This window comes from Stegostoma tigrinum, chromosome 3 (genome assembly GCF_030684315.1).
Source record: "Stegostoma tigrinum isolate sSteTig4 chromosome 3, sSteTig4.hap1, whole genome shotgun sequence".
Taxonomy (NCBI): domain Eukaryota; kingdom Metazoa; phylum Chordata; class Chondrichthyes; order Orectolobiformes; family Stegostomatidae; genus Stegostoma; species Stegostoma tigrinum.
Window position 1 is genome coordinate 113,678,825 of NC_081356.1, and position 26,471 is coordinate 113,705,295.

At 39.3% G+C, this 26,471-nt stretch overlaps 1 protein-coding gene across 3 annotated transcripts in view; it reads left to right on the forward strand.

Annotated features, from left to right (window-relative positions):
• The window catches only part of cenpu (centromere protein U), a 60,443-nt gene that overhangs the window by 20,461 nt on the left and 13,511 nt on the right, over positions 1-26,471 (forward strand). For 2 of the 3 annotated variants that reach the window (XM_048525861.2, XM_048525875.2), the window contains exons 3-9: positions 409-580; positions 9,010-9,163; positions 11,495-11,606; positions 12,514-12,594; positions 20,143-20,263; positions 23,111-23,228; positions 24,871-24,949. In XM_048525861.2, the coding sequence (XP_048381818.2) occupies positions 409-580; positions 9,010-9,163; positions 11,495-11,606; positions 12,514-12,594; positions 20,143-20,263; positions 23,111-23,228; positions 24,871-24,949 (837 nt within the window). The remainder of the gene's footprint in view (positions 1-408; positions 581-9,009; positions 9,164-11,494; positions 11,607-12,513; positions 12,595-20,142; positions 20,264-23,110; positions 23,229-24,870; positions 24,950-26,471) is intronic. The other variant, XM_048525889.2, reaches the window with a different exon arrangement.

A 26,471-nucleotide genomic window follows, 5' to 3' on the forward strand; every position in this document is an offset into this window, starting at 1 on the left:
CGGCTGATCATCCTGACTTGAAACAGTATTACAGTTTCTTTGCTGATGTTGGATTAAAATCCTGGAACTTTCTCCCTGACAGCATTGTGAATGTAAATGTGCTAGATGGGTTACAGTGATTGAAGAAAGCAGTTCACCACCATCACCGTGTTAATTAGGGATGACAATGAATGTTTAATCAGTGCTACTTGCGTACATTATCGCACCAAATCATTAGCAATTATAAGGATATCTTGTTGATGGGAGAACCTAGAATGATGCAAGAAAAGGCAAAAATTAGTGTGCAGAACAATCAAAATAAATAACAAATCTACTAAACTTGTGACAATTCAAATCCAATAATTAATTCTCTGGCACCGTTTTAATGGACAGGACTAGAAATTCATTTGATTTTTTCTTTTTATTTAGGCTTCTAAAAGTGTGAGAACTAGAAGAGATGGAAGAAGTCAAACAAATAAAAGACACACTCCTGCTCAGAACAATAGAGCCAAATTGCCAAGTCAGAAACATCCAGAACCTTCACCAAACCTCTCCTGCATTTTTAAGAATCCAGACAGTCAAGATGATGATGAATACTATGGTAAGGAGTCAGTGATGGCAAGTAAGGCATTTTTCAGGCAAGTCTCTTGTGTACAGTCATTTGCTCACCACAGCGTGCTTGCTCTTTAATTCCGTAATCTCACTCATGATCATTTGGTGCTCCTAAACAAAACAATATATATACCGCAACACAGCCTGGCAGTGGGACTGACTGTATAAACTTGGTAAATAAAAATTCTACTGCAGTTGTTGATTTTTGTCAAATTATTTGCTTTGACTGTATAGATTTTTGACTTTTCCATTGACTTTTCACATCGTCATGAATTTCAGTCTGCTTTTAAGATTAAGCCTCATTATTGCGTCACTGACTGGTAAGTTATCAGTCCCACCCAATGCAGGCCTAGTTGTTTCCCAAAACAAACGTCAATACCTAGATTAGCATTGTAAGAGGCCTACTACAAACTACGCTGGCCACACTGCTGTGGGCTCCTTTCAGAATGGTGCCATTTGAATCTTGATTTGCAGGTGATACAACTCTGTTTCCGCCCAGTGAACTGGTCTAAAAATCTTGCCCTGTTAATTTGAAGTTAAGATGAGAAAGAACTTTTATTATTGACTATCTAAAACTGAATCTAAAACCATCTCTTGTGAGAAAGCTGGCATTTTTCTGATAACTTTGTCCTTTCTGACATAGAAAGGGATCCTTTGGGTCTGTTGAGTTTTTAGGAACATTGTGATTTCAAATAATTGAATTTGGTCCATCTCTTGACACCCACGTCTGGCAGTTCCCAACTCCTCTTAACTTAAATTTGCAAGTATTGCAGTTCAGCCTTGATTGCTTATTCAAAGTAAATGTTTTGAAACTTTTACTGAATGCTTCTACAGAACTTTGCAGTTGTAAACACGCTTATTCACTCTCTCAGTTTCTTTTTCTCTAGTAGCTTGTTGCTAACATCTGAATGCAAGGTAGGCTAGTCTGAGCCATAGTTAGTCTTCTCAAGGTGATGAGTTTGTGCCAATATTGATAGCGTTGTAAGTTTGTGGAATGTGATTGCATTCTTTTGGTTGCTTTTTCAGATGTAGAGACAAAGTTGATCCATCTGAAACCTCTGCTTAGAGAGTTGTTTAGTCACTGCTGGGATTTGAATTCTGAATGGAAGTTTAGTTCTGTGCTAGCAATTAATTGATTTCAAGAACAAAATATCTTTTAATCGTTGCCAGTGGGATTTTTTTGTTTATAAATGGGATTGGAGAGCTTCAATACATCTGAACCAATCCACCAGAGTTGACCTCATGAGAATTACCTGCTCTGTTCAACTTACCACAAGATGTCATCAGAGAGATTCTTTTTATGTAAGAAACCAATTACATTCTCACTGCTGGGATTTTGTTATAATCTCTTAATGTAATGCTGTGGAAGTTGTATTAGTCATCATTGGATTTTTGGAACGTACTCCAGAAGCATTTCCCTTTTCTAATTGTGTGAAATTCATGAGTGCTTGAAATTATGTTCTGTTTCATGTTTTTATACTTCTTAACTGCTTCTGCTTCGGGCTGGAGTTTCTCAGCTGCAAACAAAAATGTAGCTATCTTACTTAGCATCAACAAACTAGAAAGGGGATGTCATAAGTATTGGGACATACAGTGAATCTTTAAATATATTTGTAGGCATTACAAGCAACATTCACTACTGGTTCAAAATAATTAGTCCAAAGTCTTGATTACGAACTGATATTGCACTGTCGTGTTGATCTTGGCAGAAAATTATTGAATGGTGATGAACTCTGCATATTGCCTCTAAATAGTTATGCAATCTCCATGAAAACTGTCCAAGTATGTGAATTTCTGGATAATGAATATTTGGACAAGAACTGTTATAAGTTTAAAAATGATCAGCTAGTGGGACATTTTCTCAAGGTCCATTTGATCTTGAAAGAGTATCAACGACAACAGGGCTGTCAAGACAAATCCTGAGGCTGAATACACGTGTGTAAAGCCAAAGTCACAGGTAATGGTTTTCACAGAATAGGGTCGTTAAATTTCTGCAGAATGCTATTCAAAATGAGCAAGATCTGATTTAGTAAGTAAACAATAGCTTCAATTGTGGAATGTTTTTTTTTATTCAGGATGTTGCTGGCTGGGTCAGCATTTTTTTGCCCATCTCTAGTTGTTTTTGAGAAATTGGGTGATCTGCCATCTTGAATTGCTCCAGTCCATTTGGTTTGGGTAGATGCACAATACTGTTAGAGAGGAAGTTCAATGATTTTCATCCAGCAATACTGAAGGAACTTGTATTCAAAGTCAGGATGATGAGTGGCTTGGAGGGGAATTTGCAATTGGTGATGTTCTCATGTATTTACTGCCTTGTCTGTCAAGATGGTAGTGGGCCATGGTACTACCACATGTGGATAGTGCATACTGCTACAAAAGCAATAATTTTGGGAATTTATAGGACTATTTTAATATATGGACATGGTTTTCACATTGCATCTGGCTTTTGGATAAGAAGCTTTTGTTTCATATCATCTGGATAAAAAAAATGTAGTCTGGTTCTGTGATGGATTCACCATGGTTATCAGTTTGCCCAGTTGAATGAGTGGAGATAAAAACATGTTTTGTAGGACTTCTTTTTAAGTGTTTGTGAAGGCAATTCTGCCTGGGGTAACTTTGGATGAAAGTAGACACCGGAACGGCACAGTGGCCTAGTGGATACATTGCTGCCTCACAGTGCCAAGGACCTGGGTTTGTTTTCAACCTTCACTGACTATTTGGAATTTGCATGTTCTCCCTGTGTCTGTGTGGGTTTCAGCCAGGTGCACGAGTTTCCTCCCACAGTCCAAAGATGTGCAGATTGGCTGTGGTAAATTACCCCATCGTGTCCAGGGATGGGCAGGCTGAGTGGGTTAGTTCTCGTAAATGTGGGTTATGGGGATAGGGAGGGGTGTTGGATTTGGGTAGTACGCTCTGTGGAGGGCCATTGCAGACTCAAAGAGTTGAGTGGCCTCTATTCAGGCTGTAGGGATTCTATGAAGTGAAGTGCTGTACATAATGAACAATTTCAGTTGAATTAAAGTCAATTGTTTATGTTCATTATTCATGGTTTTGGTTTTAAGAGTAGATTAATTTTGTTTTCAGTAATTCTGTGCATGCCGCAGAATTTTTCCGAGTTATTTGTCCGTTACTAATAAGACGGCAATTTGTAATAATAGCATAATTTTGTGAATTAATTGAAAAGAATCAACAGTTAGTGGTCAAAAACAAACCTTTATTACATGACTTCTGATGAATTGATGGGTGACTAATGAGCCAGAGATCTGAATAGATCGCATGCTGAGAGTAATTGAGACCAGAGTAGCTCCAAATTATCTTTTGAATTGGGAAATAAACAATCATTTTAACAATAAAATATTATTTAACACTGATATATATGTGGAGTCAATGAACATTGCTGCTTATGTGTTGTTTTGACATATGCTTGATGTCTGTTTTGAAAAACTTAGTGATCTGATCATTACAAACTTTTAAAATGAAGGTTAACAACATTCGTCTTAAATGCAACTGATTTTATCTCTAGTGAGCCTTAGCTTTGTTAAAATTTAGCTCCAACTGTCCATCCTGATGTCTGCATGATAGGATTTGTATATTATCTGAACATTACAAGTGATGTGGCCACCATTGGTTCTGCAAAATTCTCTAAATTTGAGTTCATTTAGTTTTCTAGTTATCCTGCATTTTTTCAAGCTTTACACTTTACAATTAGCAGTATTTTTTTCTCAACCATGTATTGTCAAAAAAAATCCCCATGTTTGATTTTAAATCCTCACATTTTCGCTGTTGTGTTGTCTTGTAGCTAACATATAATAAACCTCTAAGAACCATATTCATGGTATCATCATCACTTCCTGACCTGTGACCTGAGGTATTAAGATCTCTGTCTCTATCTTACTGGGGTTATTTACAGCATGGCACACAGATGGATCTGTGCAATAGCTTGTAATCAATTTGGTCAGTACTAGCCCAGACACAAGTGCCCAAAATGGATATATATGTAGATATCAGGAATGTATTAAAAGCCTACTGAATCTTTCAGTACTACGTTACCCATGTCTTGTTATTGTATTAAGAGAGCTAGCATAAATATCACCTCATCAGGTCTGAATACCGTGTTGAAGATAAAATGCCCTGCACTACATTTGGAACAGATTGAGAGGGCAGAAATAATCATTCAGTGCTTCTAGTCTCCCAGTCTACTGCAGCTGTGGCCGATGTTGCACATTTGTATCTTTCGTAAAAGCACATTACATCATTTTTTTCTTACACTAGCTTTGTATCTGCCATGTATAACTTGGGTTTCATGTAGCTTTTAATCTAACTGCAAGTCTTTCAAAACAGAGTTTGTCAAAAAGTTCTGAAAGTGTAAGCTATATTCTTGGAAGTGCCAATAATCTCTGAAATTCTTAAGCAGAATCATTTTTTTCTTCATTAGCGGGATGTGGGCATCGCTGGCTGGCCAGCCTTTATTGCTCATCCCTTGTTGCCCTTGAGAGGATGTTGAACTTACTTCTTAATTAAACTGCTGCAGTCCACATACTGTAGGTTGACCCACAATTCCCTTAGGAAGAAAATTGCAGGATTTTGACTCAGGAACAGTGATATATTTCCAAGTCAGAATGCTGAGTGGCTTGGAGTGGAATTTGAAGATGGTGGTGTTCCTAATTTTCTGCGCCATTGTCCTTCCAAATGGAAGTGGTTGTGTGTTTGCTGTCCTAGGATCTTTGGTGAATTTCTACAGTTCATCTTGGAGATAGTACACACTGCTGCTACTGATCATCGGCAGTGGAGGAAGTGAATGCTAGTGGATGTAGTGCCACTCAAGCAAACTGCTTTGTCCTGGATGGTGTCAAACTTCTTGAGTGTTGCTGGAGATGTACTCATCTAGGTACATTGGGAGTATTCCGTCGCACTGCTGACCTGTGCCTTGTAGATGGTGGTCAGGCTTGGAAGAGTCAGGAGTTGAGTTACTCACCTCAGTATTTCTAGCCCCCGACCTGCTGTTGTCGCCACTGTGTTTATGTGGTGAGTCCAGTTGAGTTTTGAGTCGATGATAATTCCAAGGATGTCGATAATGAAGGATTCGCTGATGGTAACACTGTTGAATGTCAAGGGGCAGCGATTAGATGGTCATTGCCTGACATCTGTGTGATGTGAATGCTACTTGCCACTTGTCAGCTCCAAGCCTGGATATTGTCCAGATCTTGTTTCAATTGAACATGGACTGCTTCAGTATCTGAGGTGTCATGAATGGTGCTAAATGTTTTGCAATCATTGGACACCCCTACTTCTGACCTTTAGATGGAGGGAAAGTCATTGATGAAGCACTGGAAGGTGCTTGGGTCCAGGACACTACGCTGATGAACTTGTGCAGGGATGTCCTGGAACTGAGATGACTATCCTCCAAAAACCACAGTCATCTTCCTGTGTGCCGGGTATGACTCTAACCAGCAGAGAGTTTGCTTCCTGATACCCATAGATTCCAGTTTTGTTCGGGCTGTTTGATGCCATACTTTGTCGAATGAGACCTTGATGTCAAGAATGACACTCTGCTCACCTCTGGAATTCAGCTCATTTGTCCATGCTTAAACAAAGGCTGTAATAACCTCAGAAGTTGAGTGGCCATGGCGGAACCCAGACTCTCTATTGCTGATCAGGTGCTGCTTGTTAACACTTGACACCTACCATCACTTTATTGATGTTCAGGAGTAGATTGATGGGACAGTAATTGGCGGGGTTGGATTTGCCCTGTTTTTGTCTACAGGATGTACCTGGGCAATTTTATACTTTTATCAGGTAGATGTTGGTGTTGTCAATACTGAAACAGCTTGACTAGGAGAGTGGCAAGTTCTAATGACATCTTCAGTACACTTACCAGAATATTTTCAGGGCCTGTAGCCTTTGCAGTATCCAGTGCATCCAACCATTTCTTGATATCACATGGAGTGAATCAAATTGACTGAAGATTGGTATCTGTAGTGCTGGGGACCACTGGAAGAGGCTGAGATGGATCATTCACTTGTTACTTCTGGCTGAAGTTTGTTGTGAATGATGAGCCTTATCTTTTGCCCTGATATATTAGGCTGTTCCATTATTGAGGATGGGGATATTTGTGGAGCCGTCTTCTCCAGTGAGTTGCTTAATTGCCCACCACCATTCATGACTGGATGTGGTCGGACTACAGAGCTTAGCTTATCTGTTGGCTGTGGGACTTATTTGCCTGTGTCTATCACTTGTTGCTTATGCTGTTTGACATGCAAGTAATCTATTTGGTAGCTTCACCAGATTGACATTTCATTTTCAGATGTGCCTGGTGCTGCTCCTGGCATGGGTCCTCCTACACTTTCACTTTTACACAGGCTTGGTCCTTTGGCTTGATGGTAATGGTTGAGTTGAGGATATGCTGGGCCCTGAGGTTGCTCCGCGTTTAAGTGCAATTCTTCTGCTATTGCTGGTCCACAGTGCATCATGGATCCCCAGACTGTGTTACTAATCTGGTTGAAATTTGTCCCATTTAGCAAGTTGATAGTGCCACACAGTATAATGGAAGGTATTCTCAATGTGAAAGTGGGACTTTGTCTCCACAAGGACTGCACGATGGCACTCTTACTGGTACTATCATGGACAGATGCATGTGCAGGTGGCAGTTTGGTAAGATGAGATCAACCCTCTTGTTGGTTCCCTCAGTAGGATCTGCAGACTCAGCCTAGCAGCTGTATGTTTAGGACCTGACCAGCTTGATCAGTAACATTGCTACCGATCCAATCTTGGTGATGGATATTGAAATCCCTTGAGAGTACATTTTGCACACTTGCCATACTCAGTGCTTCCTCCAAGTGTTGCTCAACATAGAGTACTGATTTTTTTAAAAAAATTCATTCACAAGATGAGGGCTAGGCATTTATTGCCCATCTCTAATTGACTCTTAACCAGAGGTCACATTGCTGTGGCTCTGGAGTCACATGTAGGGCAGGCTAGGTGAGGATGGCAGGAAGGACATTAGCGAGCCAGATGGATTTTCTGACAATCAACAACGGTTTCATGGTCATGAATAGATTCTTAATTCCAGATTCTTCTTTTAATTCAAATTTCACCGTTTGAAAGGCTGGATTTGTACCCGAATCTCCCCAGAACGTTAGATCAGTTTCTGGACTAGTAGTCTAGCGATAACACCATTAGGCCATCACCTCCTCTTTCTCTTAAAACTTTTTTCTAAATTATTACTATATATTTATTCCCACAAATTGCATTTAAAATAGTTTCCATTATTTTCTGATCATAGTTTTGGTGACTTAAGATACCACATTTATTTTAGGCAGTTATTCAAATTGGCTAAAAAGCTATTGTCTTGCCATTTACAGCTTAAGTATAGGGGTATTTTGTGAAGAAACAGGTGTTTGCTTTCATAATTTATATCTTATCAAAGTTCAACTGATTGTGTGGGCTGATTATCATTAACTACTTCAGGTTACAGCTTGCACCACTCAGCACTAACCATAATATCTGTCAATTGATCTTTTGAGATTTAAAATTACAAAGTAATAGGCAGATAATATTTCACTTCCCCTGTAGTTAATATCATTTTCTTCAACTTTTCCGACTGTGCTTGCCCAAGGAATATTCTGAAATATTCAAAATGATTGTGTGGTCCTTATACAAACCAATAGCTGTATCTTGACATTTTAAAAATTCATAGCTGATGACAATTTTCTATTATGTACTTCTTACCTGAAGCACGAATATTGGAGAAGAGAGAAACTGCCCATTATATATAGCAAGCAAATGACATTGGATCAATGCACTTTCTGTAAGTAGTGAGGACTGTATTGATGTTGAACTAATGGGCATGTGCAGCTAACTAAATGACCATTGTATACCTGTTTTTCTAAAAAAAATTTGAACATATTATGACACATCTGGAGCAGGTGGGCCTTGAACCCAGAGATCTAAACCTTACCGCTGTGACATAAGACTGTACAAAAAATTGACAAGTTTTCACATACAACTACTTTTGTTTTGAGCAAGCTTGAGCTTGTTTAAAGTGATCTGCTGAAGTGCTGAAACCAGGCATTGTGAGAAGAACTGACAGTGGTGAAATTTCAGTTTGCATCTCTGTAGAGGCAGAACCTGAGTACAGCATCTTAACCTTCTTGGCCACATCTCCACTTGTATCCTTTTTTAAAGGTACTGTATTTGCTACTTTTATTCCTGTAACCATCTGTGTTCAGAAATTATCCTGTAATTTCTCATTGACTTGGTCTGCACGTTAGATTGGGCCAATTTTCAGCTGTGCGTTTAAATTTGTGATCCTTTTAAAACTGTTAAAATTACTCAGAGTAAACATTAAAATCGTGTTCCACACTTTTTTTAAAAGAAAAACATTTTTCCTTTGCTTATTTGCTTTAATTTTTTTTGTAGATAGTCCATTGCACAGCACGGCAGTGTTCGATGGTGAATCAGAGCTGAATAATGAAAGAGGTGATAAAGAAGCAGAAGGTCCCATGCAGAGTAATCAGGGAAAGCGTGTCCAGCAATCTGTGCCTCAAGTTAAAAAAAATGGGAGAGTGAAACGGTAAACAGAAAGCTGGATGAGTGTTTTTATTTCTTAATATGGAATACAGAATACTTGATTCAAAGGTGTAATTTTTATTTGTTTCAAAAGACAATTAACTAAATTAGTAGATTTGTCTCAAACAAAAAAGTTCACAACATGGAAATAGAATACATTGTTCAGTGTTTTCATTTAATTTTCTTTCTTGCCGTTTCCCTTTTGTAGATGTCTCTAGTTGTCTGGTGGGAACAACTAGTTGGCAGTACACGAACAAAACATCATAGAAACTAGGAGCAGGAGTCAGTCATTCAGCCCCTAGAGCTTTTATAATGGCATCCATCGTGTTCCCTTCTCCTGACCTCATTAGGTTAACTAATGTGCGATTTTTGTTTTTCCTCTTTTCCCCCCCACCCCTTTTTAAATAGTAGGGTTACATTTGCCATTCTCTAACCTGTAGTAACTGCTCCAGAGTTGATAGAGTTTTGTAAGACAGTTTCCAAGACACCTTCCTTTAGTACTCTGAGATATACATTATTAGCACGCAGCCTTTTAAACCCCATTAATTTTCCCAGGATTGTTTTCTTACTAATACCTTCAATTTCCATCAATTCTGTCCTCTTATTAGACCTTGGTTTCCTTACATTTCTGGGAGATCATTTGTACTCTCCCTTGTGATACAGGACCAAAGTATGTGTTAAATTTTTCTACCAATTCTTTTGTTTCTCATTATCATTTCCCCAGCTTCTTACTGTAATTAATCTATATTTATCTTGACTAAATTCTTTTCTTTCACATGTTTATAGAAGCTTTTGCGGTCAGTTTCTATGTTCCCTGCAAGTTTACTCTTGTATTCTATTTTCCCCTCTTGATCAAAATTTTCTTTCCCCTGTTTGCCAAGTTCTAAAATGCTCTCAATCCTCAGGCTTGCTGTTTCTCTGACAATTTTGTGTCTTCTCTTTGGATCTAATGCTATCATTAATTTATTTTGTCTGCCACCGTTGAGCCACCTTTCCTCTTTTATATTTGCACCAGATAAGAATAAATCATTTTTGTAATTCATGCACATGACTTTTAAATATGAACCATTGCCAATCCACCATTAACCTTTTTAGTAAGGTTTTCTGGTTTATTCTTACCAATTGCGACTTATAGCCTTGTAGTTTCCTTTATCTAGATTCAGCACTCTCGTTTTGAATTCAGCTATTTCACTCTCCACCTTAATGAAGAATTCTATCGTATTATGGTTTTTGTTTGTGACCCTGCAAAACATGGTTGGTAATTAATCCTTTCTTACCGCACAGTACTGTTTCACTCTTGATCTTAATAAAGAATTCTAACAGTAACTACTTCTAACCCCTGAGAAGTCTCCCCGCTCCCAGCACACACACACACAGCTTGCCCCACCCACCCAACAGTGTCCAAAATGGTATACCTGTTAGAGAAAAGGATGGCCACGTGGGACGCCTGCACTACCTGCCTTCTGTTTCTCTGCTTAGTGGCCATTCATCTGCTTTCTGTCTGTTAATCCTTTCCCTGCAGTGCGACCACTTCAGTAAATAATTTCGACAATTTGGATGCTCCATATTGAGTCCATCTGCCACCCTAGCTCTGAAATGCAGTAACCAGCAGCTGCAGCTGGAAACACATCCTATACACGTGGCCACCAGGAACACTAGAACTGTCCATGGCTTCTCAAATGGTGAAAGATCTGCATATCCTGGGTGTGAGCTCTGCTGTTATGACTTTCCTTTAGCTAAAGCTTGTTAGTTAGTTCCTTTAAAGAATACGAATCATGTTTGGAATCTTATTGCACTCCAAACTCTACTTCTAAAATCAAAGTCTTTGGAAACCTTAACTTTAATTCTTAACTTTACATCCCTTATATTACTTATTACTTTATGTTGGCTTTAATTTTGAGTTAAATCCAAATACAGCTACTTGTTTTAAAAATAACTCTTACCTATTGAATTTACGGCAAGTTACAGACAATCTGTAAAAGCAATTTCTTGCCAATGAATAAACTTATGTATTTCCTGTGCGTTTTTTTTTGCTATTTCGAACTTGACATTAGCTGCTCCCCAGCGATCCTGCTGCCTCACCGACTTCCAAGTCAGTGGTGTAGGCCTCGATCTCAATTTATATACTTCCACTCTGCTTGTCTCACCCATAGGTCCCACTCCCTCTCTGACTCCCACATAAATGGTGTAGGTCTTGAGCCTCAGCCCTGACTTATACACGCCCACTATGCTCTGATATCTCACTGGTCCCATTGTGTCTCCTTGCTGCCAGCTTACTTACCCATGAAAATTTGGCATTCCTTATAATACTGTATTCTCATTCTTTTAAATATAGCAGTGCATTGACTCGCATATCTGAAGGTGTGGAAGCAGAAGAAAGTGAAATGAATACAGGAAGTGTAAACAATGAAGCATCGAATGAAAATACAACAGAATCTGATGAAAAGGTATTTGATCAATTTTAGGTCTAGCAGAACTTTCATTCTTTACGTAACCATTTTACCAACGTGACCTATCTTACGATGTAACAGCAAAACGATTTTTTTTCTTATGAAACAGTATTCCAAGGAAAGATATTACACTTGCTTTTCTACACCAGAAATGCAAAGAGCTTGTTAAAGTATAAGACAGTAGTCAAAATTCACAGGTACAATTAAAAACATTGGATTTTTATTTTAATTGCAAGGTTGATTTGGTTTTCTAGGAGCTAGAGCAGTCCATTTAGTTTCTCATAATACCACTCAGCAAGTTGATGGCTGATCTTTCATTTTAATTTCATTTTCCCAAAACTGTCTTCATATCCATTAATATCCTCAATTGTTAAATACTTGCTTCTGTCCTACCACCTTACTGACAGTGATTGAGCTTCCATAGCTGTCTGAGGTAGATGGGTTCAAAAGATTGTCATTCTTTGAAGAGATTTCTTCTCATCTCAGTCTGTATGACCGACACTTGTTTTGAGACCCTGTAGTCTAGATTATCCAGCCAGGGGAAACAGGTTTACCTTGTTAAAAATCCTTAAGAAATTTATATATTCTGATTTAGTTTTCACGAGAAATGTATGTTCACATGAATAAAGAGAAAAGTTGGAACATGTAAGCCATTTGTGTGTGAATTTCCAATTTTAATTTGTTTTGCTTAATTAAAACAAATTTTAAAATCAGAAACTGAAATAGTGAAGTTGAAGTAGTATCCAGTTTACAATCCAATAAAGTCTCCAAACAGTCAAAGGATACTTGGTCACAGACAGGTGGAGTAACAAATCCCAGTGATGGGAACTCTAGAAATCGACTGGATGCTGCTTTGGCTCGTAAAACAAAGTTGCTGCTTGAAACTCTGGTATCTCTTTCAAAGCAGAAAAGGCAAAAGGGCAAGAGAGCAAATGCATCAACAGTTCACAGCAGGAACTCCGCTTTACATGCTGGGCCTTCCAAGGTAAGCAACTTGGTTTTTGATTCAGTATGATTCTTTTTGTCTGGCTAGACCAAAGAAATTGATATGACTGCTAAAGTTCAGAAACTTTTGTAGGTAACTATGAATCTTAACCTTGTTATCCTATGAAACAATAAAGCAAAATTATTTTTGGGGTATCGTAATAGGTTTGTGACATTGTTGCTGGGCACTTCATCCAGAGAGAGACACAACGTTCTTGGAAGCCAAGTTTGAATCCCACCATGGGAGGTCATGGAATTTTAAAAAAGTAAAATGAAGCATGAAACTATTATTGATTGTAGTAAATAACAATCTGATGGATTAATGTCCTTATTTGCCGGCCTACATGTGACTGCAGATTCATAGCAATGTGGCTGAATCTTAACTGCCTTCTGAAATGGCCTAGCAAGGTATTCAGTTGCATCAATTGCTAGAAAGCATAAAAGGAATGAAATCGGACAAACCACAAGACATTGACAAAGCAATTACAGACCTTCAGACCCTGCAAAGTCCTTTCCTAACATCCCGAGGCTTGAACAAAAATTGGGAGAACTGTGTCAGACTGGTCTAGCAACAGTATATCATACAGAATTTTATCTTATAGATACCAATAAAATCATCCCTAGTTACATGTTGTGTTATTGGCAGAACAGACCCAGCAGAGATGGCTGCATGGTGGTATGTAGCCTCGGGTCCTGAGCGTTATCTCTGGATTCCATGAAGTCTCATGGCATCGGGTCAAACATAAGCAAGAAAACGTCCTCCTGATTATCACATATTAGCTCCATTTGGCTGGTGAATCATTGGCACACAACTTGGAGGAAGCACTGAGGGTAGTAAGAATGCAGATAATATCCTAGGTGGAAGAACTTCACTGTACACTGCCAAAGTGGTTCAGAGTACTACTACTGACCAAGCTGGGTTTATCATAAAGGATATAGCAACTAGACTTGGCCTGCAGCAAGTAATAAGAAGGACAGACATATTTGATTTGATTGTCAGCAATCTACCTGTACAAATGCATCTGTTCATTACAAAGGTCGGAGGTGGTAGAAGTGACCACTGCACAGTCCTGGTGGAGATGAAGTCCTGTCTAGTTGAGAATATGCTTACTGGTGCAGTGTGGTACTATCGCCATGCTAAATGCTATATATTTTATACAGTTGTGGCAATTCGAGACTGAGCATTAATGAAATCCTGTGATCCATCAGCAATAGTGGAATTGTATTTGATCATAATCTGCATCCTGTTGGCCTGACATATTCCCTATTCTGCAGTTACCACTAAGCCAGGATCAATCCTGATCCAATGAAGAGTGCAGGAAGGCATGCCAAGAGCGCAGTACCAGGTATACCTAAAAAATGAAGTGTTGACTGAGTGAAGCTAGAAAACAGGGCTACTTGTATACCAGATAGTATAGACAGAGCTAAGCAATTGCACAAGGAACAGCTCAGATCTCCGCTCTGCAAACTTGTCACATACAGTTGGGAATGCTGATGGGCAATCAAATATCTCACTGAAGGAGGAGGCTCCACAAAATTCTCAACGATGAGAGAGCCTAGCAAATCAGTTCAAAAGATAAGGCTGAAGCAGTTACAGCAATCTTCAGCCAGAAGTGCTGAGCAGAAGATCCAAATTGGCCTCTTCCAGAGGTCCCCAGCATTACTGATTCCAATCTTCATTGGAATCAATACAATTCACTCCACTTGAAAATGAAATTTCTGAAGGCACTAGATACGGCAAAGACTATGGACCTGACAACATTGCAGCAGTAGTGCTGAAGACCTGTGCCTTAGAACTTGCTGCACCACAAGCCAAACTGTTCCAGTACAACTACAGGAATGGCAGTCTGCCCAAGAATACAGAAAACTGGCCAGGGAATCCAACCTGGACAATTACTGCTTCATCACTCTGCTCTCCATCATTAATAAAGTGATGGAAGATGTTGTCAATAGCGCTTTCAAGTAGCACTTGCTTAGTACTAACTGTCACTTGTTTTGATTCTGCAAGGGCCACTTGGCTCTTGGACCATACTACGGCCTTGGTTCAAACATGGACAAACTAGCTGAATTTAAAAGGTGAGGTGAGATGATTTCCCTTGACATCCAAGTGTGGCATCAAGGAGCCCCAGCAAAACTGGAGTCAATGGACATTGGGTAAACTCTGCCTTGTTAAGAACAGCATTCCCTCTAAATTTCCTTTGAGCTGTGCATGGCTCTGAGACCCTTGCATTGGAAATTAATGCCATGATTGGTGTGCTGCCACTAATTGCCATGCCTGAAACATTGGAGGAGCAGCTAGAGGCAGTTTTGCTTAGGAATCATAGCCTGCTATTAAGGAAGATGGTTTTGTTGTTGCTTAGTCATCTTAGATTCAGGACATTTTTGCAGACGTGCATAGAATTATTGAATCCCTACAGTGTGGAAACAGGCCTGTCGGCCCAGCAAGTCCACAGCAACCCTCCAAACATTCCACCTAGACCCATTCCTCTACCCCTGATATCCCCATGTCTAACCCATCTAACCTAAACATCTGAGATACAGGCTACTAGACTAGGTGGGATTGAGGTTCACAAGGAAGATGTATTAGAAATCCTACAGAGTGTGAAGATGGATAAGTCCCCTGGGCCGGATGGGATTTATCCTAGGATCCTCTGGGAAGCCAGGAAGGAGATTGCCGAGCCTTTGACATTGATCTTTAACTCGTCATTACCTACAGGAATAGTGCCAGATGACTGGAGGATAGCAAATGTGGTGCGCCTGTTCAAGAAGGGGAGTAGAGACAACCCTGGTAATTATAGACCAGTGAGCCTTACCTCAGTTGTTGGTATAGTGTTGGAAAAGGTTATAAGAGTTAGGATTTATAATCATCTAGAAAAGAATAATTTGATTAGGGATCGTCAGCACGGTTTTGTGAAGGGTAGGTCATGCCTCACAAACCTTATCAGGTTCTTTGAGAAGGTGACCAGACAGGTAGATGAGAGTAAACTGGTTGATGTGGTGTATATGGATTTCAGCAAGGCGTTCGATAAGGTTCCCCACAGTAGGCTATTGTACAAAATGCAGAGGAATGGGGTTGTGGGAGCTATAGCAGTTTGGATCAGAAATTGGCTTGCTGAAAGAAGACAGAGGGTGGTAGTTGATGGGAAATGTTCATCCTGGAGACCAGTTACTAGTGGTGTACCACAAGGGTCGGTGTTGGGTCCACTGCTGTTGTCATTTTTATAAATGACCTGGATGAGGGCGTAGAAGGATGGGTTAGTAAATTTGCAGACAACACTAAGGTTGGTGGAGTTGTGGATAGTGACGAAGGATGTTGTAGGTTGCAGAGAGACATAGATAAGCTGCAGAGCTGGGCTGAGAGGTGGCAAATGGAGTTTAATGCGAACAAGTGTGAGGTGATGCACTTTGGTAGGAGTAACCGGAACACAAAGTACTGGGCTAATGGTAAGATTCTTGGTAGTGTAGTTGAGCAGAGAGATCTCAGTGTCCATGTGCACAGATCCTTGAAAGTTGCCACCCAGGTTGACAGGGTTGTTAAGAGGGCATACAGTGTTTTAGCTTTTATTAATAGAGGGATCGAGTTCCGGAACCATGAGGATATGCTGCAGCTGTACAAAACTCTGGTGCGGCCACACCTGGAGTATTGCGTACAGTTCTGATCACCGCATTATCAGAAGGATGTAGAAGCTTTGGAAAGGGTGCAGAGGAGATTTCCTAGGATGTTGCCTGGCATGGAGGGAAGGTCTTACGAGGAAAGGCTGAGGGACTTGAGGCTGTTTTCATTAGAGAGAAGAAGGTTGAGAGGTGACTTAATTGAGACATATAAAATAATCAGAGGGTTAGATAGGGTGGATAGGGAGAGCCTTTTTCCTAGGACGGTGACGGCGAGTATGAGGGGGCATAGCTTTAAATTGAGGGGTGGAAGATATAGGACAGATGTCAGATGTAGTTTCTTTACTCAGAGAGTAGTAAGGGAATGGAACGCTTTGCCTGCAACGGTAGTAGATTCGCCAACTTTAGGTACATTTAAGTTGTCATTGGACAAGCATATGGACGTACATGGAATAGTGTAGGTTAAATGGGCTTGAGATTGGTATGACAGGTCGGCACACCATCGAGGGCAGAAGGGCCTGTACTGTGCTGTTATGTTCTGTGTTCTATCTCTGAACACCATGGGCAATTAAGCATGGCCACACCATCTAGCCTGCACATCTTTGGACTCTGGGAGGAAACTGGAGCACCCGGCAGAAACCCATGCAGACACAGGGAGAATGTGCAAACTCTACACAAACAGTCACTTGAGGGTGGAATTGAATCTGGGTGTCTAGCTCTGTGAGGCTGTGCTGACCACTGAGCCATTGCACCACCTGGGTAGTGTCCTAAGCAGGGGTTGGTTTAGCTCATTTGGCTGGATGGTTGCTTTGCACATCAGTGTCATGCCATTTCGTGTGGGTTCCGTCCCCACATCGACTGAGGTCACCATGAAGGACAACTCTTCTCAACCTTTCCCCTGACTTGAGGTATGGTGGCTCCTAGGTTAAATCACCACCAGTCATCTCTCTCTAATAATCATCTCTCTCTAATAATCATCTCTCTCTAATAATCATCTCTCTCTAATAATCATCTCTCTCTAATAATCATCTCTCTCTAATAATCATCTCTCTCAAATAATCATCTCTCTCTAATAAGAGAGCTGTGGCCTGGTTAGACTATGGCGATTGACTTGAGTGTCCTCAGACCAACCTTCTTCAGCTGTTTCAGAAATGATCTTCCCTCCAACATAGATCAGAAGTGGGAGTGTTTGGTGATAACTATAAAATGTCCAGCACCATTAATGACTCCTCAGAATTCTTAAGCAATCTTTGACCAAATGCAGCAAGACTAAATCCAAGCTTGGGCTGACAAGTGGCATGTGATACATCTCCCAATTGCCAGGCAATTAGGATCTCTTAAGAGAGTATCTAACTATCTCTCCTTGACATTCAATGGTATTGCCATAGTTGAATGCCCCACTATCAATGTGCTGGAGATTACTGTTGATCAGGGTTTGAACTGAAGTAACCTTATAGATACTATGACAAGAAGAGCAGGTCAGAGGCTAGAAATATGACAGTGAGAAACTCGTCTCCTAATTCTCCAAAGCTTATCCAACATTCACAAGGCACAAGTCAGAAATGTGATCGAATACTCCCCAATTAACTTAATGAGTGCAGCTCCAACAACACTCAAGAAGCTTGAAGTTGTCCAAGGCAAAATAGTCTGCTTGATTGATACTACATCCAAAAATATTCAGTTACTCCACTATTGATGCTCAGCAGTAGTTTGTACCATCTACAAAAAGCACAGCAGATAGTCATCAATGTGCTTTTGACATCATCTTACAAACTCGTGACTACTATCAGAAGGGCAAGGACAGCAGATATTTGGGAGCACCACTCACCGTCCTGACTTGGAAACATATCACTGTTTTTCAGTGTTGCTAGATCAAACTCCTGGAACGCCCTATCTAATGTTACTGAAAATGTACCTAAACCATTTGGGTGGTGGAAGAAGATAGATCACAGCCACTCTTTCAAAGGCAACTTGGGATGGCCTATAAATTAATAAAGAAAATTACAGGTGTCTCTGACATACAGAAAAGTTTGGATTTTGGTTTTATTGTAATATGAATTCTTCCTTTAATCTACATTGTTGATCTGACCTATGTCAAGCCAATTGTTCACATTTCTGAAATTAATGTTTTTAACACTCCATTTTGGTGAAATTCAATTCTGTTTCTGATATTTACTAGGCGATTTGTTTAAAATGACAGCTTATTGATAATTATAAAAGAAAAGCCAATGTATTTGAGTATAATAGGTGGACATGATTCTTATGTATGGAATGCCTACCAAACAATGTTTATTGTTGATATCTTTCAAGTCAACTGTCTGACCTGTATGGTGACTTATTGAAGTTGACCATAAATTGGCAGTGGCTTACTGTAGAGGTCAAGTGACTGCAGCAAGTCGGAAAGCACACTGGCACAGATTGCATTTTTATCCCAAACATACCCATTTTCATACAAAAATATATTTGCTTTCATTAATATGTACATTGAGTTTCCAATATATACATTAGCAGTACATTATTCTTGTCTATCTCTGCGTATGCATTGCATATGAGTCTTTGAATTGTGCTGATCTGAGGCTGGATTTGCTGAGTTTCTTGGATTCCTTTGGCAGTTTTTCACAGCTGTCTCAGCCTTTCCATTTGTTTGGGCATAGTATAAAGATGAGGTTTGGTGTTCACTTTGTGAAGTAACTGTTGAAACATTGGCTGCAGAAGGACACCATGGGATCAACACAAAGTGCCTGACAAGTAGAAGTGTGTCATGCTTCATCTTGACCATAAGACCCATGCGAAGTGTCTCAAAACAGCAAACCAAAATGAAGTCCTCACAAGTAAGGTTGAGGCTATATGATGGCATCATTATTGCGTCAAGGGGATAGATCACTCTGTGAGCCAGAGCAGATCTAGATGTGAAGGATAGCTACTGGCATGTGTAACTGGATGAAAACAATAGTTTTCTAATTACATTCTGGACACCCTTTAGAAAATACAGATGATAGCAAATGATGTTTGGCTTTCCATGGCTCCAGGCATGTATCGATACAGGTAATGTGATACAGTTAGTGATCTTCCTGGTGTGGTAACTATAGAAGATAATCTGCTAATTTATGGATGCAGACAGAGAATAGAAGGCACCATTGTTAACAATGCTTAAAATCTAGTGTCACTATTAGACAAAGTTTATCAGATGAACCTGAAGCTGACCATGAAAAAAACTGCAACTAAAGATGCTTGAAGTCAAGAGCATAGGCAATACACTGACCACTAAAGGTCTTTAACCAGATCTTGAAAAGGTGAGAGGTATAGCAGCAATGTGATGAAAGTATGTAAAAAGCTTTACATTTGATGAATCTCAAATATTTAAAGAATAGTGTCCGGTTTTTCTAATTGATCTGTCCTGGAGTAAGCTGTATATGTTTGATACTTGGCAAATACGGGTGCATATTATGCCTGTAATGACACATTCTGTCAAGCAGTCTTCAAGGCTGATTGGAAGCGATTTTGGCAGTAAAGAACTTTTTAGTAAAAAGAAAGGCAATGATTTAAGTTTAACATCAACTTATATGCATGCTATCAAAGAAGAAAGAACAAAGAAAATTACAGCACAGGAACAGGCCCTTTGGCCCTCCAAGCCTGCGCCGATTGAGATCCTCTGTCTAACCTGTCATCTATTTTCTAAGGGTCTGTGTCCATTTGCTCCCGCCCATCCATGTACCTGTCCAGATAGATCTTAAAAGACGCTAACGTGCCTGCGTCTACCACCTCTGCTGGCAATGCGTTCCAGGCACCCACCACCCTCTGTGTAAAGAACTTTCCACGCATATCTCCCTTAAACTTTCCTCCTGTCACTTTGAAGGTATGCAATTCAAGAGAATTTGATGTTTTGATGCTTTATATGAAAATAGATGGCTCTTAATAACTGCTTCTTAAATGGCAGGAGACTTCGCTACAAGATAATGTTAAGACCTATGGACGGAAAAGAAAACAAACTTTGGTCATGACAACAGCTGAATCTGATGCTTCTTCTAATTCACCTGCATCAAGACCTCTTACTCCAGGTTAGGAAATGAATAAGGCAGCACAGGCATACTAAAAAGAATAATAATTGTATAAAATACGTGCCTGTTGTCAGGAGGTGGACATGGGGGGAGGGAATAAATGTTCCTTTTGTAATAGATTAGACTTATTTCTCTTTATAGACACTATATGAAAACATAACGTCAAATATAAGTACTTCAGGAATATTTTTCAAATACTATCCAAGAGATTAGGTTACTTTATTGACAGTGAAAAGTTGTGGATGAGACAAGACTCTTCGGTGATATTCATTCCTGCATTGCTGTATCTCTCTGATCATAGCTTAAAAACGGACCATTTAGCCCAAAGATCTATGCCCAAAAATTTGCTGTTCATTAGCCTTATCCTTTTATCTCACTCCCAAAATTCAGTCCTCTGAGACTACAGAGTACTGGAAGCTGTTCTGCACTTGTAGCGTTGTTTTGCTGCATCTGTAACACTGTTTCATCCTGGATACCATATTTCAGGAGGCTACCTTGGCCTTGGAATGGGATTCACCTGATTGTTATCAAGAGTAGTGGGATTTAATTATGTTGCTATTAATTATGTCACTACTAGTTTAAAGTCCATGCTAATGCCCTGAGGCATTTGGGTTCAATCCTACCATAGCAGCCAATGAAATCTGTATTCAGTTGATAAATGTGAAATTGAAAATCGTTCTCAGTGGTTATTGTCAGTTGTAATAAATCTTTATTGTCTGTTAGGGAAAGATGTTGGTCTTTGCAGTCATATGAAAGCCAGACTGGGTAATGCACAACAATGTAACTGACTCTTAACTACTCTAATAAGCCAAACAGTTCAAGGGCACAATTAGGGATGAGCAACAAATTCTGGCCTTGCCAGTGACACCCAGATCCCATGAAAGAATACGTTGGTGTAAATGTTCCTTTAGATAAGTATTAAAATTCCCTTAATCTTCATTTGTGTGAGTATACCATTGAGAAATGGAAACCTTTTCAGTAAATTTGTGCTCATAACCTTTCTGCCTATGAGTTTTGCTTTTTTTTCCTGTTATCAAACAGCTGCTTGATAGAACAGAACTTGAATATACATGAAAACAGCCATGTTGCTGAATGTTTTCATCTTGCAGTCATCAGGGCAAATACAAAAATGTTAAAATTCAAATGATCACAACAATTCATACGACAGGAAAAAAGGAGGATGATTGGTTTGCAAGTCACCCCTGATCAGCCAAGGTTTTACCATGGTGAAAGCAATTGGACACAATAAGCTCTGCAACCTTCCTTGCCTCAGGTGACAGATGAAGTTCAATGTGAGGAAATGAGATTTGATACATTTTGATAGAATATGGAGCTGTTGTTTAAAATAAAGGATGTCGCACTAAAGTGTGTGTAGTAACTGAGGTCTCTCTGGTTCATGTGTAAGTCACTCAAGGTGGTGAGTCAGGAAGCATTAAATATACAGTATGATAGACTACATTAACATTTACGTAATGTACAGGAGGAGGGAGGCTATGCTGAACTTGTTAGAACTTGCTCTGAATACTAATTCAACCTCAGCTGCTGTATTGTCTACCAGTCCAGGCACCACACTTTTGGAAGGATGTGAACATATCAGAGTATCGAAGTGATTTACAAGAATGGGTCTGGGGATAAGAAACTTTAGTTATGAAGATAAATTAGAGAGGAGAAGGTTAGCAAGAGATTTAATGGAAGCTTCCAAAATCATGAGGGGGCTAAACAGATTAGAATGGGAGAAACTGTTCCCTCAAAAGGATCAAGAACAAGCGGGCACAGGTATAAGGTTAATGGCATGACAAGCAAATGTGACATGATTAATTTTTTACACGCTGAGTGGTTAGTGTCTGGACCTCACTACCTGGAAGTGTGTTGGAGGCAGATTCAGTTGGGGCATTTAAAAGGACATTAGATGATTATTGAAATGGAAACAATATTCAGGATTATGAAGAAAATGGCACTGTTGTAATGTTCATTGTGATGTCAAATCACTGCCTTTTGCTGCAATTCTGTGATTCCAGTAAATGTAAATAAGTCATGTTATGAGCTTAATTTTAACTGATTATCTTAAGTTTGCTGTTAAGGTAGCTATTAGCACACTCAGTCAGGATTTTTCAGCATGTGCTGCCAATTGCAGAATCACAAAACACAAGACATTTTGAGTTTTTCTTGCATGGGCTGGTTGATTACAGTGCTTACTCTGACTGTTGTGAACAACTAAAGGAACATGCCATTTGAGGCAGCATGGTGGCTCAGTGGTTAGCACTGCTGCTTCACAGCGCCAGTGACCCAGGTTCGATTCCACCCTCCGGTGACTATCTGTGTGGGGTTTGCACATTCTTCCGTTTCCTCACACAGTCCAAAGATGTGCAGGGTAGGTGGATTGGCCATGCTAAATTGCCTATAGTGTCCAGAGATGTTTAGGTTAGGTGGGTTAGACATGGGTATATCAAGAGTAGCAGAATGGGTTTGGGTGGGATGCTGTTCAGAGGGGCAGTGTGGACTTGTTGAGACAAATGGCCTTTTTCCACACTGTCAGGGTTCTATGATTCTATGCCATTTAATTTGAATGCCACTTGTTAGGATGGGCTATGTATGTGACACTGCATTAGCACTGAATTTTTTAAATGTTCTGTTGCTTCTTCCTATTGCAGTGTCCTTTCTCATTCATTATAGCCTTCTGATTATTTTTTTTTCTCAACTGTGAAATATGTGAATTATAGGGAGGAAATATCATAATTTTACAGTCCTCAAAAATAATGTGCTACTCCAGGGGCATTTAGAGAAATTTGATGTCAATGCCAAAAAACAACAGTTTGTAATAGCAGATACTTTAATTTGATCTTTTAGAGGCTGGTCCATTGTCTGCGAAAATCTCATGTCCTGAGGGTATGAAGAGGTTAACAAAAAATATCACCGACCTGGACGTTGTTCTTGACAATTTTGAGGAAATTGTTACAGAATACAAGTAAGTTCAAAATAAGTTTTGTAAAATAGACTGAAATAGTCATTCTGTTGTAATCCATTGCAGAACGATTTAACCTTGAAAGGTTATTGAATCCTTTAATGATCATCTGTCTATTCATTTATATTATGTTATGGAGACAACTAAAATCAATCAGCCTCTCTCCCTGTATTTCCAACACAATAAAATTAAAATATGACCCTCAAAATTGATTCCAGTTGTTCCTAATTAGACTTGAATAACCATTATCAGACTTTGTGATACCGCACACCATAACATTACAGGCACATAGATTTGTCTTGCTTGGTTTCTGAAGGCATCCATGTGTGCAGCTAACTTCTAGTAGATTCCAAGAAATATTAATTTAATATTTGTGACTGAGATTCTATTGTACAAACTTTCAAAAGTTGATCATGGGAGGATAACCATGGAACAATCAAACCTTGATCCTTGAGCTTTATCTGCCATAATTGTTGTGTCTTAAACGCAGTTCTCTGGATTAGATGGGTTGCCTCCCTGTGAGGCCCTAGTTAATGTTCAATATCTGCTAGCTGTTTGTGCATAATGCATCTCTGGAACAGAAACATCTACAGCATTCTTTGAACAAGAATCAACCTTCTATTAACTTCTTGGCCTGGCTTCATATTCAAATATCAGTTCGTTTGTTCTCCTGTTTTGTAAAAACAGGCTGTTTGTTGTAGCCCAAAGGTCACCTTCAACTCTCAGCTGACAGTTCAATGCTCCAAACTAAAAATAATTTCTTAAAAATCATGAAAAAAATCAGTTTGTTAACAGTTGAAGATTAAACGTTCTGTACCATTTTCAAAAGATTAAAAGGGGCATATGTTGTAATCCTCAACATTTCTCTCTCAGTTAAGGACTCAAAATCCATTTGATAGTCATTAATTTATTACATGCAGAATTGCCTATTTCATTTTCCTACATGAACCATCAAAAGTAATAGGATATCAAGAGCTTTAGAGAATCCTGGGAATAGGTTGAGGAATCCTATATGTAAATGTGAGAAGGAAACTGAGGGTTTTTCAACCATTAAAATGAGACATCTTAACCATAGTTGGCCAAATATGCAGTGTTCTGCTACAAAGTAATATGGGAACAGGTTTCCATGCAATCATACATCACCTCTACAAATCAGGTGCAGGTAAACTAGAGCCCACTCTATATTATGCAGAACGTTTGACCACTACGAATGGTCAGGTATGAGTACTATGTTGTAATCCATCAATTTCATATTGAAAATCAGTCTGAAAGATCTCTCATGGCAGCATATGGACTCTGTATCTTGAGTTTTCTACTGCTTTTTAACCTGCAATTGCTTTCCTTGAACACCAGCATGTTGCACCTAAAACATTTGAAATCTGAAATCACAATTCTAGATCTGCTGGGTTGTTGATGCCTGGTAGAGGACTTTTGTTTTTCCAGTGTCACTGATGCTATATTTGTCAAATGGAACAAAGTGATTCCTGCACTAAAATAAGCACTGAGAATGCAAATGAGGCAGCCCGTGCATGATGATTCTTTGTGTTGGAGGCAGCAACTTAAATAAAAACCTTTTTATTTGCCACTTTTTGGATTTGCAGTTCATACTTCATTAATTAAATGTAGTTTATGTTCACTTCAATAGGCAGTCTATGGAATCTACCGTTTGCACAAAAGTAATTGACAGATTCTTCACTGCGTTAAAGGAGCAAATTACTGAAACTGTAAGTACTGCAGGAATGCATATTTTTGCAGCTCCCTGCAAACCCTTATTTTAATACATTTTACTTAAGGCCCATCAAACTCAATTTAGTTTAGGGCTTCCCAAACTGGGGGTCATGACCCCAAGTCTGTAATTGTGGCCATGAATGCAGCAGGGCCCAGAAGAGCAGTTACAGTTCAAAACATCAGGCTCATTGGCTAAATACTTTGTTGATCAGGATACAGTGATTTTTCTGATTTACAGCAACCTCAGTTCTTTTGGAGACAGTAGGAACTGCCAATGCTGGAGAATCTGAGATAACACGGTGTAGAGCTGGATGAGCACAGCAGGCCAAACAGCATCAGAGGAGCAGGAAAGCTGACATTTTGGGTCTGGACTCTTCTTCAGAAATCTCGACCTGAAACGTCAGCTTTCCTGCTTCACTGATGCTGCTTGGCCTGTTGTGTTTATCTAGTTCTACACCGTGTTATCTCAGTTCTTTTGGATTTTTTTTTTCTGTTGATCAATACGCTCAGTTTCCAAACCAGCCAATCTGGTGTGGTCTATCTCCATTGACAGACTGTTCAACTGATGATTGTTGTTATGTAGAACATTGGTGTTACAACTCTAGGTAGAGTAATTGTGAAGTGGATGGCAAGAAGCTAAAATGCATGGTTCCTTGAAGAGATCTGTACCTTGTCTGTACTTAGAAATTTTTTAAAAATGTACATCCGTGAGCAGCAGCTGAATTTGTCAGTAAGGAGAGCCTCAAAAAGTGAAACAAGTGTATCAAATAAGCCTTACAGGTGGCAGGCAAAACAGCAGTCTTGTTTTGATGTTGTGACAATGAGTTTGAATTTGGCCAGTTAATTTAAATGAAGCGTTGAGATACAGAAAGCCAATTGAATTTAAATCTGATGGTGTTGACAATCTGAAACCAATCATATTATAAGAATTTGATTGTGTCATTATGGGTTTTAAGATAGGGCATTTGGAAAATCGGGGAGAGCCAACTGCAATCTGAAAGGGAGCCATCTGCCACCTGCCAGAGTTAGCGCTATGCAGCTCTCAGAAAAAGCCCATCTAATCAATCAAAGGTTCCATGGTACTTTAACTAAAGTCTTCATTGAAGAAATTATAGAGATAAAACATTCCTGACAGCAGAATTAATGGAATAAAGGCATTCGTGAAGAGACTGGAAATAACAGAATGTTCCAGAAAACAGTCTGTTCAAATTTGGAGAGATTAAGTTATAACTTATTGCTTCTTATTAATTGGGTTTATATTAATGGGACTTGTCTTTGTTTAAACAGCATTCCAGTAGAATTTAGAGCAGTTAGGAAGTAGTTAGTTGTCTAGGGGGAAATGTAGGTTTGTTTGTAATTTAGTTAATTTCTTCATTGCTGGGCTAAATAAATAAACTGTTTCTTGTTACTAATAAAGTGGAGATCAGGTATTTTCTTTCTTTTAACCAGTCTTTTAATAGATTTCAAGAGGAAAGATAGCTTCTCTGGGTGCTTGGGAGTAATTATTAGAGGAGAACC